The 11,207-nt window shown below is 31.0% G+C and overlaps 3 protein-coding genes across 3 annotated transcripts in view; all 3 read right to left on the minus strand.

Moving 5' to 3' along the window:
- Positions 1-2,550: 2,550 nt before the first annotated feature.
- LOC9301369 (protein PHLOEM PROTEIN 2-LIKE A8) lies at positions 2,551-4,387 on the minus strand. Its single transcript, XM_021010545.1, has 3 exons — positions 3,816-4,387; positions 3,387-3,584; positions 2,551-3,213 (listed from the first exon to the last, which is right to left on the minus strand). The coding sequence occupies exons 1-3, from the start codon at positions 4,292-4,294 to the stop codon at positions 2,829-2,831; spliced, it is 1,062 nt and encodes a 353-aa protein (XP_020866204.1). The 5' UTR covers positions 4,295-4,387; the 3' UTR covers positions 2,551-2,828.
- Positions 4,388-6,824: 2,437 nt separating this feature from the next.
- On the minus strand, positions 6,825-8,745 carry LOC9301370 (protein PHLOEM PROTEIN 2-LIKE A6). The gene is made up of 3 exons (XM_002865250.2): positions 8,264-8,745; positions 7,840-8,145; positions 6,825-7,321 (listed from the first exon to the last, which is right to left on the minus strand). Exons 1-3 carry the CDS (start codon positions 8,743-8,745, stop codon positions 6,937-6,939), a joined length of 1,173 nt encoding a protein of 390 aa, XP_002865296.1. The 3' UTR covers positions 6,825-6,936.
- Positions 8,746-10,395: 1,650 nt separating this feature from the next.
- The window catches only part of LOC9301371 (U-box domain-containing protein 30), a 2,344-nt gene continuing 1,532 nt past the window's right edge, over positions 10,396-11,207 (minus strand). Inside the window, 1 exon segment of the mRNA XM_021010572.1 lies at positions 10,396-11,207. This exon segment is cut by the window's right edge and continues 51 nt beyond it. Coding sequence (XP_020866231.1) covers positions 10,773-11,207 — 435 coding nt within the window. The 3' untranslated portion in view covers positions 10,396-10,772.

Here is an 11,207-nt window from a genome sequence, read left to right on the forward strand (position 1 = left end):
TCATATGTTATTACGTTTATAATGGTAAGATATGATGTGTATATTTGAATTCTATTATTTTTGATCAGAAAATAAAGAAAATATTTCCTAATATATATATATATATGTTTTTTGGTGATGAATTTTGTTTGGTGATGAATTTTGTTTAGCTAACAATTCTAAATAGGTGGCAAGTTTTCAAAATCACTAAATACAATTTCAAATCTCATATAAAAATAGTTTTAAAAGTTATTTTACACATATATAAAAGTTGCTCTTTTTTTTTTGCCAACATGAATCATATTTTTCTTCTTCCTTTAAAATAAATTATTATGAAAAATTAATTTTCTGATTAATGCGGTATAAATTGAAAAAAAATTTAACAATCTTCAACTTAGCAATTTTCAATAATTACTATCATATCTTATATATATATATATATATATATATATATATATATATATATATATATATTTCTTTTTCCTCTTTACTGTCAAAAAGAATTAACATATATAAGATATTCTAATATTTGTTTTAATCGATATGTGCCATATTTTTCTTTTTTTTTTTCTTTTCACTTTCAAATAAATAATGAACATCCTTACATCCTGTTATTAATAAATGATTTTTTTATTAATGAAGCATTAATTGTATAAATTACCTCCTAAGACCATCTCTAATGTAAATCTCAATATTTTACTCTAAAATAGAGCATGGTTTCTCTCAAATGTATCACTTTATACCCTACTCTAAAATAGAGGTACTGTAAAAAAAAAATAGAGTTCCTCTATATATAGAATAATCTTCTCTTTTACTCTATTTTAGAGTGAAAATATAGAGTAGGGTTGGAGAGAATTGTGCTTTATAATAGAGTTTAGAGAAAAAAAAAATAGAGTGGAGTTGGAGATGCTCTAATGATGTTTAAGTCGCCTACATTTTAAATCACTATTTCGACATTTTATATATTTTAAAAGTAATATACCTAAATTTCTATTATTTTAAAGTAAACAGATAACATAAGAGAAAAAAGATAATATTTAATAAGCTCTTATAAAATCGATTTTACAACACTTATGAATACTACCATTTAAAATTATGACTACAGATGCTTATAATTTCCTTTCAAATTTAAAAGACTAATAGCTATGTGAACTAACTATTTACATAAACAATGAATAAATCAAATTATCAAAATGGATGCAAGAGATATAAATGATAATTTAACATAACATCCATGATATAAATAGGGTGATTTTGAAAACTACCATGCTTTTTAAGATAACAAAATATTATCTCAACTCTCTAATTTTTTTCACTTCTTGTCCACCGTCCTCTTTTTTTTTTTTACACAAAGTCCTCTCATTATTTTCCCAATATCCCTGGAAATGTTCATTCACAAGCCTATCAAATATATTGATAATGTTTTGTCAATTCATATGATTCATTTAAACATGAAAATTACAATTTTTTAAGTCATTGTAGAGAATAAATAAATTGGAAGATTTTTTTTGCTAATACTTTTAGTGAATAATATGGAAGATTTTTTGTTAATATTTTCTTTATAATTAAGGCAAGTTCTAATATATTTTAGGTTAAACTAATTTATTTTTTTTACGGTAAAATATATTCAAACTATTCTCACGCATCGCGTGGGTCTTTTTCTAGTTTTTAATATGTTAGTTGTCAACATGTAGTTTATTATAACAGATTATAGCTTGTCTTCGAAATTTGAACGTCTAAAGGTCAATTCCGAGTATGTTCATAAGTGATGGGTAGTTAAAGTTTCTTAGAAAACTCTTAGCTTTTATAAAGAATAACTCTCTTTATTTATGTTTAGAAACTCTCTCAAAACTAAACGCCTCTAAACTCTTAATGTTCTCTCTTGATATAATTGTCACACCTCAACAATTATATTTCTAGTGTTAGCACATCTTGCTAATCATATTTGAACTTGAATTAGATAACTCCTAATCCTATCATAACTATATCAAGCCTATCTTATCCTAACTCAACTTGGTAAAGATATCTTGGGCTTGAAGCTAACATTGAAGATTATCCAACATCCACCCCCTTAAGTTTCAAGTTACTCTTCGAGAGGTCTTGCACTCCAATCAAACTTCTCATCTTCTTAAAATTGATTCTCGCTAAGACTTTTGTTAGTATATCCGCACATTGTTCTTCTCCGGATACATGCTCCACTTTGATTTGATCATCTTCGACACATTCTCCATGTAAGAATGTTGTTTTCACATCCATCCATGTGACGACGCCAATGCAATCAACAATCTTATGGTTTCTCTACGTGCAACCAGTGTAAAAACTTCATCAAAATCTATACCGGATTCTTGTACATATCTTTTAGCTACAAGCCGTGCCTTATGTACTTGTTGATAGTACCATCCACATTTTTCTTGATTTTGAAAATCCACTTGAGACCAATAACTTTTGTCTCACTCGGTTTATCAATTAGAAACCATGTATTGTTTTTGTTGATAGAATCAATCTCTTCTTTGCATGCTTGAAAAAACTTTTGGCAGCTATCCGTTTTCACATCACTATAAGTGTACACTCTTATAAAACATAGTTAAACATGTTATTGACTGAAATAAAGACATAAATGTTTTTAAAACATAACAGTACCAAAACAAAAACAAGAAAGTACGTACAGACTCTGACTTACAAAAAAAAAAAAAAAAAGAGTACAAACTTTAAACCATAAATTGACCTGCATTGAACTTATTTTGAAATGAAGTTATATAAACATAGTTAAAACAGAAATTTGATCCAATATGCTTTTTTTTTTTGGTAAAAGGTTAAATTGATCCAATATGCTTTGCTTTTGTGCCTCACTACGCTGGACGAATTGCAAAACCTTTGACAACAAGACCACTCTTCTTGTCAGTGTCCACATACTGAGACATCGAGAAAAAGATCTTTGCGTCATCTTTCTTTGGCGGCGCCTCAAATTCTCCGACAAGAATATCCACCCAATTTTCTCCTATGTATTCGTCCAAGCACAACTTTTTCTCTTTCTCATTTCCGGTTTTATCACCCATGACCAGCTTCAGCGTCAGGGTCACGTCATTCTTCCATCCCAAAGATGTATCATGTAGCCTCACAAGAAACACCACCTCGTACTTTTTCCCCGGTATCAATTTTCTCGTGTGAAAATCTCCGTTTATTTTTATTAAGCTGTGAGTGTTAATCATCGTTGCAATTTCGATGTCTGCTTTGCTGAAAAAAAAATGAAAGTTTCATTATTACAAGAAATTATGTAAAAAAGTAATCAAATGATTACACATCATATATCTTGTGTTGAATTTTCATGAAATAATTTTTGAAAATATAGTACTCCAAGTTGAATTAAAAAAAAAAAAAGTTTAGTTTTCCATTGAATAAATTCTTACTGTGGTCTGTCGTAGATAGCACTCCAGGTCCATTTTTCAGGATTCTCAGCGTGAGTAATGACAAGTCTCCTTGCAGGGACCATAAATCCTCCTAGTGAATTCGATTCTAACTTCGGGTTTCCCTTCACGGCGATTTGTGACAGCGATCTCTGAATCTCGAAAATCGTTTCATTCATGAACTCTCTTTCGTTCCTATCACTGTCAAACAATACGAGTGAGAGATGTAAATAAACTTGTCTTTTCTGTTACTTGGTTCCGTGTTCTACAAGAAATAGCTACACATATATATATACCTACATCCCCTCAGGCCGAACAGCTACATACTTTGGTCATACCAACAACATAATATTCTAGGTGTATTTATTTAACGAACGGAGATTAGTATAGATTTGCACTCTAGAATAACGAAGCAAAAGATAAGAGATCAACCTTTTTTCTGACAAGGTCAGGCCCTTTATTTTAGGAATAGACTTTAAAGCTTCTTCCCATTTTTGAGTTCTTTCAGGCTCGTCTTTATATTTGCACTTTAGAACCCTGAAACTATCGCCAAAGCCTCCTTTGAGTTCTTCCACGGAGGAAGGTGCAAGTTTGTAGAAAATGGGAATCACATTGAGACCGCCTTGATCAATGCAATCCTTGATCTGGGCCAGTTCATCTAAGCACCATTCCGAACTTGTGTAATCCTTAGAGAAGATCACCACCACGACTCTTGACTCTTGGATCCTAACAAAAAGGTTAACCAGATCTGTGCCCACCACTTCGTGCTTGTCTATGAAGACGTTTATGTTAGCTTCTCTCATGGCAGGCTCAAGAAAGCTTAAGAAGCCGTTGCGCACATCTTTTCCGCGGAAGTTGATGAACACTTGAGGTCCCGTTGTGGTTGGTCTCACAGAAGAAGAAGCAGCCATAAGAAAACTTTTTTGGGGAAGGTAAAGCGATTGTTTTGGTTGATTGTTCTTTGACCTTTAGTGTCTTGTCAATATGCTTTGAACGTTAAAGCTAATCACACGTCCTTATATATATTTGAATGCTCGAAATAATGTAATATCTAACTTTTCAACATGTAGTTTATTAACATAGATCACAAAAATTGTCTTTGGAAATTTGAATGGCCTTTTTGGCAAAGTTGACATTTTTTCAAAAATAATTTGAAAAGTAGGTAATTTTTTAAAAAAATTAGATAAATAGACACTGTTTTTGCTTTTGTGAGATAAATAGATATTTGTAATAGGCTAAAAACAAATTAAGTGTCAAATACCACTCTATCCTTTGTGTTGTGAAAGATAATTTTTGGTGAGGGACCACTGTTTTTTCTTTTCTTTTCAACATTTTTGCTAATTCTTTTTATTTTATTAAGATTTTTTTATAATTATTTGTATATTTTTTCATCACCAATTTGGTACACCCGCATTTAAAACAACGTTTTGTACACTAATAATTATACACCAATTTATTTCGTACACCGATATATATATAAAATCTCGTAAACCATCTAAAATACATATTTGTCTAGTACTTGTTAATTGAAGTAATGATAATAATAGTGATAATTATTCAAAATATTTATACAAACATGATGGCAATGTACACCTAAAGTTATAATAAATATAATGGTGTATATGATGGTGTACACCATTAAATTGAACATGATGGTATATAAGTAATATGATGATATACATGATTAATGTACACTTGTTTGTACACTAATCACATACACTATCATTTAAATATCGTTTTGTATAATAACACTCGACAAAAATGATCCTCTCTTTCTAGACGTGATGTACAAAATATGTAAAGGTGTACGATGTTGTAGATGGTGCCCAAGGTGGTGTATGGTGAGATCTACTATCTCATTGTTTCATGTACACCATATAGCGTATTTATATAGTTGTACACTATTATAGAGTGTAGTCTATACACCACTTTGTAGTTATATCTAGTATATCACTTCTTACATCAGTATCATACATTAATTTTTACATTATCGTTGTACACTACTATTTGTCTCAATTTGAATTTGTCTTTTAATCATATCGACCTCCTTCGGTCAAAACAATGTATATATAACTAATTTTGTAACGTATGTAGTTTTTTTTTTTCTTTTTTTTCTTCTTATAAACTAGTAACGTATGCAAGTTGGTTAACAGATAACATCAAATAAACTAAACTAATTTAATTTTCGTCAACGATAAACTAAACTAATATTATTTGGTCACAAAACCGAGTTTTACTGCAAGGTGTATATTTGATTGGTTTGCATGAGTCGTCCCCCAAAGTCTTTCCTCAAATTATAATCCAAGTCAACGAGACTTCCCTAGTTCATAAAGTCTTTCCATAGGCTACTTTAATAAAATCTCAAGTGGCAGATTAAAAATTGCAGCAGCGAATGCGTACCATAGTAAAACAAGATAATTGGACTTGTTCATATAATCATATACCTTCATATATCATTGAAAACTGAGCTTTCGAACGCGGTGAGACAATAATCAAGTCATATGGTATATTGGTATGTCATTTGCATAAACCATTTGATTTAAAGATGTCATGGTTTATGGAAATTTAATATTGTTATTTGTGTAATATTTAATCGATTAAGACTTGAGTAGAGTATACAGATTAAAAAGCAAATTATTAAGAACAATATTATTTAAAATAAAAATATGTGAGACGCTACAGTGACATTTTCATTATGCATGTTAAAGCATTTTAAAACACATCCGTCATTCAATTCATCATGTGAAAGGCTATTTCAGTGATCATAACTCTCATAATCATGATCATTGGTTGGTTTATTTTCCCGGACAATGCATAGTAAGTATCATTATGAGACGGTTTTAGGTGTACGTACTATTATTTCCTAAAACTGTGAATTACAAAAAAATACAAGCTTGGTTAGCCATTGCAAACCTTTATAAAACAAAGGAAATATTATACATTTGGATATATACTAAAATCTAACGTAGGTTTTGTGTTCAGCCTCGGCTGCTAGCTAAATTTCTGAAACAAAAAGGGAGAAAGAGAAAGGGGTAATCAATTTATGTTGCTCAGTGAATATGGTTCGTCCCAGCAATCAGTAATCCAAATAGATAATTGTTTTTTTTTTTTCAATGGGTGATATACAATACCATAATATAGAGCACACATATTGTTGTCTCTTCCCCTAACTTCACAAATTAAAATTTTAAACCTAAACCACGCCAAATTTTATAAGTGAAGCCTAAAGTATGATGTTATTTAATACAATTTTAATTTTGTTAAAACTTAATGTGTCCATATGTATATATCACCAGTATAAAAGCAAAAAATAATGTGTCCGTGTAAACTTTACTTGTAAGATTGGAGCCTCATTAGTCTCTCGTAGAACCATACCATCAAGATTTAAAAAATAAAATTATAAAAATTTATCAGAACTTCAAACAACAGAATACCCAAAAAAAAAAGAAGAAGAACAATTCACTTGTTAACAAAACAGACCAGTGATTCATTTTTCAAATACATATATTAGACAACAAGAAAGATCATATATCCTTTTGCTTGTACGCGCGCCTTAGTTCGTGGGACGTATTGCAAGACCTTTGACGACGAGTCCCTTTTTCTTATACTCGTCCGCGTACTGATACATGGTGCAAATGATCGTTGCGGGAGTGGTTTTTGGCGGAACCACGAAAACTCCGGCCAAAATATCCACCCAGTTCTGGCCTATGTAATCGTTCAAGTTCTCTGTTCGATCCACCCGATCATCGTCCCCATCGTGTTGTACCACCTTCAGCTTTAGAGTCACTGGTATCTCCCATCCACTAGCATTATTTTCTAATTTCACTACGAATACAGCCTCGTACTTAGTTCCTGGTGTTAGATTCTCCGTAGTTATTGTTCCCACTATTTTAAGCCAGTAAAGTTTATTCGACGTCGCAATTTCAATTTCCGCAGAGCTGCAAACATAATTAAATCAAACATAGATGAGAAATAGAAAGGACCAGAATCATAAATAAACATTTTTATAAAGAATAAAATATCGCAACTAGTTTCACGAATTTGATCACAATAACTTGATAAATGGTTGTAATTACTTAAAAAGATGAACGAACCCAAAACTTATTTCTGTAAATTATACATAAATAAATGTTAGTTAAAAGGGCCTAAATCTCGATTTCTAGCTTTCATAAACTGTTATTTATTTTTTCATATGAGAAAAATGACATACTACTTCTCAGATTTGATAAGCAAAAATTCTCTTTTTTTTTTTGTTATCTATGGTTTCTTGTCATGCAAATGTTAAAGTGGATAATCTAGCAAGAAAAGTTCTTACCGAACCACATTATACCACATATGTAACCAATAAAGTTGTTGACAAAAAAAAATGACAAATAAGTGATTTTTAGAATCCATTAAAATTTTATTTTGAAAGTAAAATAGACTAAAATGATATAAAAAGAGACTAGAATATTACTTTGGTGCCTCGTTGATAGTACTCCAAGTCCATACTTGAGGTTTATCAAAATGAGTGATTACTAAATCCTTTGCAAGGACCATGGACGGGACCAGGGAACCTCCTTGATGACTCGCTTCTCTTTCTTGCTCCCTTGCAGGGACCATGGAACCTCCTTGAGGATTCGCTTCTGCTTTTGGTTTCCTTGCAGGGATGATGGAAACTCCTTGACGATTCGCTTCTATTTCTCTTCTCACAGCCATATAATCCAGTGATTTTTGAATCTTGATGACCATTGAGGTTATGAAGTCTTTATCGGTCTTCTCACTGTCATACCATACAAGTATGAGATATCAAAAACAAACTGTTTATTAGGTTCTTGATGTATATCTTTAGGGATAGTTTAGCTAGATTTTCTATACTTGGCAAAAAGAAAAGAAAAAACCTTTGGGCTGCTAAAGGCATGCCTATTGATTCAGGAATAGACAATAAAGCGTCCTCCCATTTCTGAGTTCTTTCTGGCTGGTGTCTAAGATTGCGTATTTGATCCCTGAAATGATCGCCAAACTTTCCTTTCAGATATTTCACGACGGAAGGTTTAACTTTGTAGAAGATGGGAATCACTTTGAGACGGCCTTGATCCTTGCATTCCTTGATCTTTGCCAGCTCCTCCAAGCACCAATACGAACTTGTGAAATCCTCCGAAAAGATCACTAGCGCGATCTCCGACTCTTCTATCCTCTTCAATAGGTGAACCAAATCTGAGCCCAAAAGCTCGTCATCATCTATGAAGACGTTTATATTCGCTTCTCTCAAAGCAGGGTCAAGATAGCTTATGAAGTGTGATCGGACATCTGCTCCCCGGAAGCATATGAACACTTGAGGCCCCGTTGGGGTGGGTTTCACAACCGAGGAAGAAGAAGCCATGGGAGAGCTTTTTTGAGAAAAAAAACAGAAAGAGTATTTTTGTTTATTATTGTTTGACCTTCTGTGTTTTGTCAGATGCTTTGAACGTGTAAACTAATCCTATATAAATAATTAAATATATTGGTCTCATTTATATCATAAATTAATAATCACATAAATCATACATATAAAAGTAGGGTTTCATTCTCCCATTATTAGTCCACTTGGCAATTATTTTAAAAACTAAAATTAAAAATAATAATATTTATCTCCAATTAAAGTATAAATACAAGATATTTAATCATACACATTAATCTACTTTTAAGTACTAAATTGTAACTGAAATTATAATTATAACTGAAATTATATAAATTATGTATTAAATATTTCTCTCCACCCAATCTCATTCAACAACACTATTAATTTTAATTGTAACCCCCTAATTAAATTATTTTCTAAATGTAACTTCCATCATCTCATCCTATAAATAATCATTCTTTCATCCTCATCTACCATATCTCAAATCATAAGTATTTTTCTACTTTTTTTTTTTCAATCTTATGTTGTTGCATTGGTTGAAAAATCAGTTGAGAAATCATTATAAGAGTTTGCTTCTAAATTTTATCTCTAGATATGGTATGTATTTTACATTTTTTCCAATTTTATTTTAATTCTAATGTGTTACTAGAATATTCTTTAATTTCATATTTTTAATTCAAAAATATTATGTATAATAAATTTTTTGATGCTTATAACAAAAAATTCATATTTATCGATGGAGATTCAAAAAGAGCAATTCAATCAATAGCACAACAAAGAGATCAAGTTGAAAAAATCTATCTCCAATATCTACGTTAGACATTTAGTTATTTTTTTACATATTCATGTATCTTTAAACTGAAATAATTATTGTAATACATTTATCAAAGAAATTATACCTACTTTTTTGTTTTTTATCGCAATAATTGTTTTCTAATATTTTTAATATACTCATCACCATTATGTTTAGTTTGTTAATCTAATAGACAATTATATACAATATTATTATATTTATTTTATTCAATTTTTGTACTTTTTTGTTTTTATCTCAATAATTGTTTTGTATAAGTGAATTTATCTAAACATTTTGCAATTTTTGAATTTACATATATCTTTTGTATAAGTGAGTTTATCTAAAGACTTTATAATTTATTGTTTTAAAAATAACAATTAAAATACGATAGATGCGGTAAAAAAGTTTTGTATAAGTGAATTTATCTAAACGTTTTGTAATTTTTGAATTTACATATAATTTTTGAATTTACATATATCTTTTGTATAAGTGAGTTTATCTAAAGACTTTATAATTTATTGTTTTAAAAATAATAATTAAAATACGATAGATGCGGTAAAAAGATTTTTTTCTAAATATTAAATTTCACGCTTAAAACTACAAAATTTATAACATCCACAACACTAATTTCAGAAATTACAAAAATCTTTTATAAATGAATAAATATCACTATAAATTAATAAAAATATCATGGTTCTAATATTATTAATTTATAAAAAATAGTAAGGAAGAAATAAGATTCAAAAGCTTAAAAGAGGCTCTACAAGTTCAGGTCAAAAGATTTTGCTTCTTTTCTTTTTTCTGTTGTGAATGGTCAAAAAAGCAAAACAACCTCTCACAAGAACCCAAATCGAGAGGTTAACAATAAGAGACTTAATATGGTTCCTTTCTTCTTTTTCCCTTTTCTTCTGAATTTGATTGAACCAAAGGCAGTAACTTTACACATTTTTTCTAATTCCCAATGCTTATTGCATAACGAACCAACATGACAACATTACATACCGATCCCTCACCCGCCCGGTTTCTTCCTCTCCCCCGTGTTTCCATCTGCGGATTGCTTCTTCCTTTGAATTGTTACCACCAAAACCAATAGCTCAATCTTCAAACTCTTCATCTATATATACATCAGGGGCAGAGGCAGATTCGCAACGCACATTTACCTTTTCATGAATAACCCCGCTGAATCGTGTCTTGTGATCAAAGATTTAAACTGTTGCTATTGGATTGTCCTTGTGAGTTTGCATTTGGAAATAAACATGGTGTCTGAATAATGTAGACTACAGAGCTTGAGTAGCTCCGCTGACCGCTGCTTCAACGCTGCATCACACCCGCTCTGGATCACGAGTAACAACTTTGCAGCAAGACCGACCTCAACAGCAAGTGGTGAACATTCTTCTGGAGCTAATTTGCAGACAGACCAAAGAATCGACAGCGCATAGTTAGTGCAATTCTCAGACACCCTCATCAGCACCCTAACGGTATACGGTATCGTGTTTGCAGAGTCTTTGACAGCAACTCTTCCTTCCATATCTGAACACAAAGCATCAAGAACAAACAGAGCTAACTCCAAACATTCCGGGTCAAAAGACGGTAAGATATCGACTAACTGAGGCACTGCTCCAATGCTAACCATCAAGTTTCGAACTTGTTT

Source organism: Arabidopsis lyrata (genome assembly GCF_000004255.2).
Source record: "Arabidopsis lyrata subsp. lyrata unplaced genomic scaffold ARALYscaffold_8, whole genome shotgun sequence".
Classification (NCBI taxonomy): domain Eukaryota; kingdom Viridiplantae; phylum Streptophyta; class Magnoliopsida; order Brassicales; family Brassicaceae; genus Arabidopsis; species Arabidopsis lyrata.

Excerpts from the sequence above, each read along its gene's own strand:
- LOC9301370 (XM_002865250.2), bottom strand. The coding sequence starts at position 8,745 with ATGGCTTCTTCTTCCTCGGTTGTGAAACCCACCCCAACGGGGCCTCAA. Across the intron at positions 8,146-8,263 it reads ATGCCTTTAGCAGCCCAAAG|TGAGAAGACCGATAAAGACT; the intron begins GTTTTTTCTTTT and ends ATGGTATGACAG. Across the intron at positions 7,322-7,839 it reads ACTATCAACGAGGCACCAAA|CTCTGCGGAAATTGAAATTG; the intron begins GTAATATTCTAG and ends TTATGTTTGCAG.
- LOC9301369 (XM_021010545.1), bottom strand. The coding sequence starts at position 4,294 with ATGGCTGCTTCTTCTTCTGTGAGACCAACCACAACGGGACCTCAAGTG. Across the intron at positions 3,585-3,815 it reads CTGACCTTGTCAGAAAAAAG|TGATAGGAACGAAAGAGAGT; the intron begins GTTGATCTCTTA and ends ATTGTTTGACAG. Across the intron at positions 3,214-3,386 it reads GCTATCTACGACAGACCACA|CAAAGCAGACATCGAAATTG; the intron begins GTAAGAATTTAT and ends TTTTTTTTTCAG.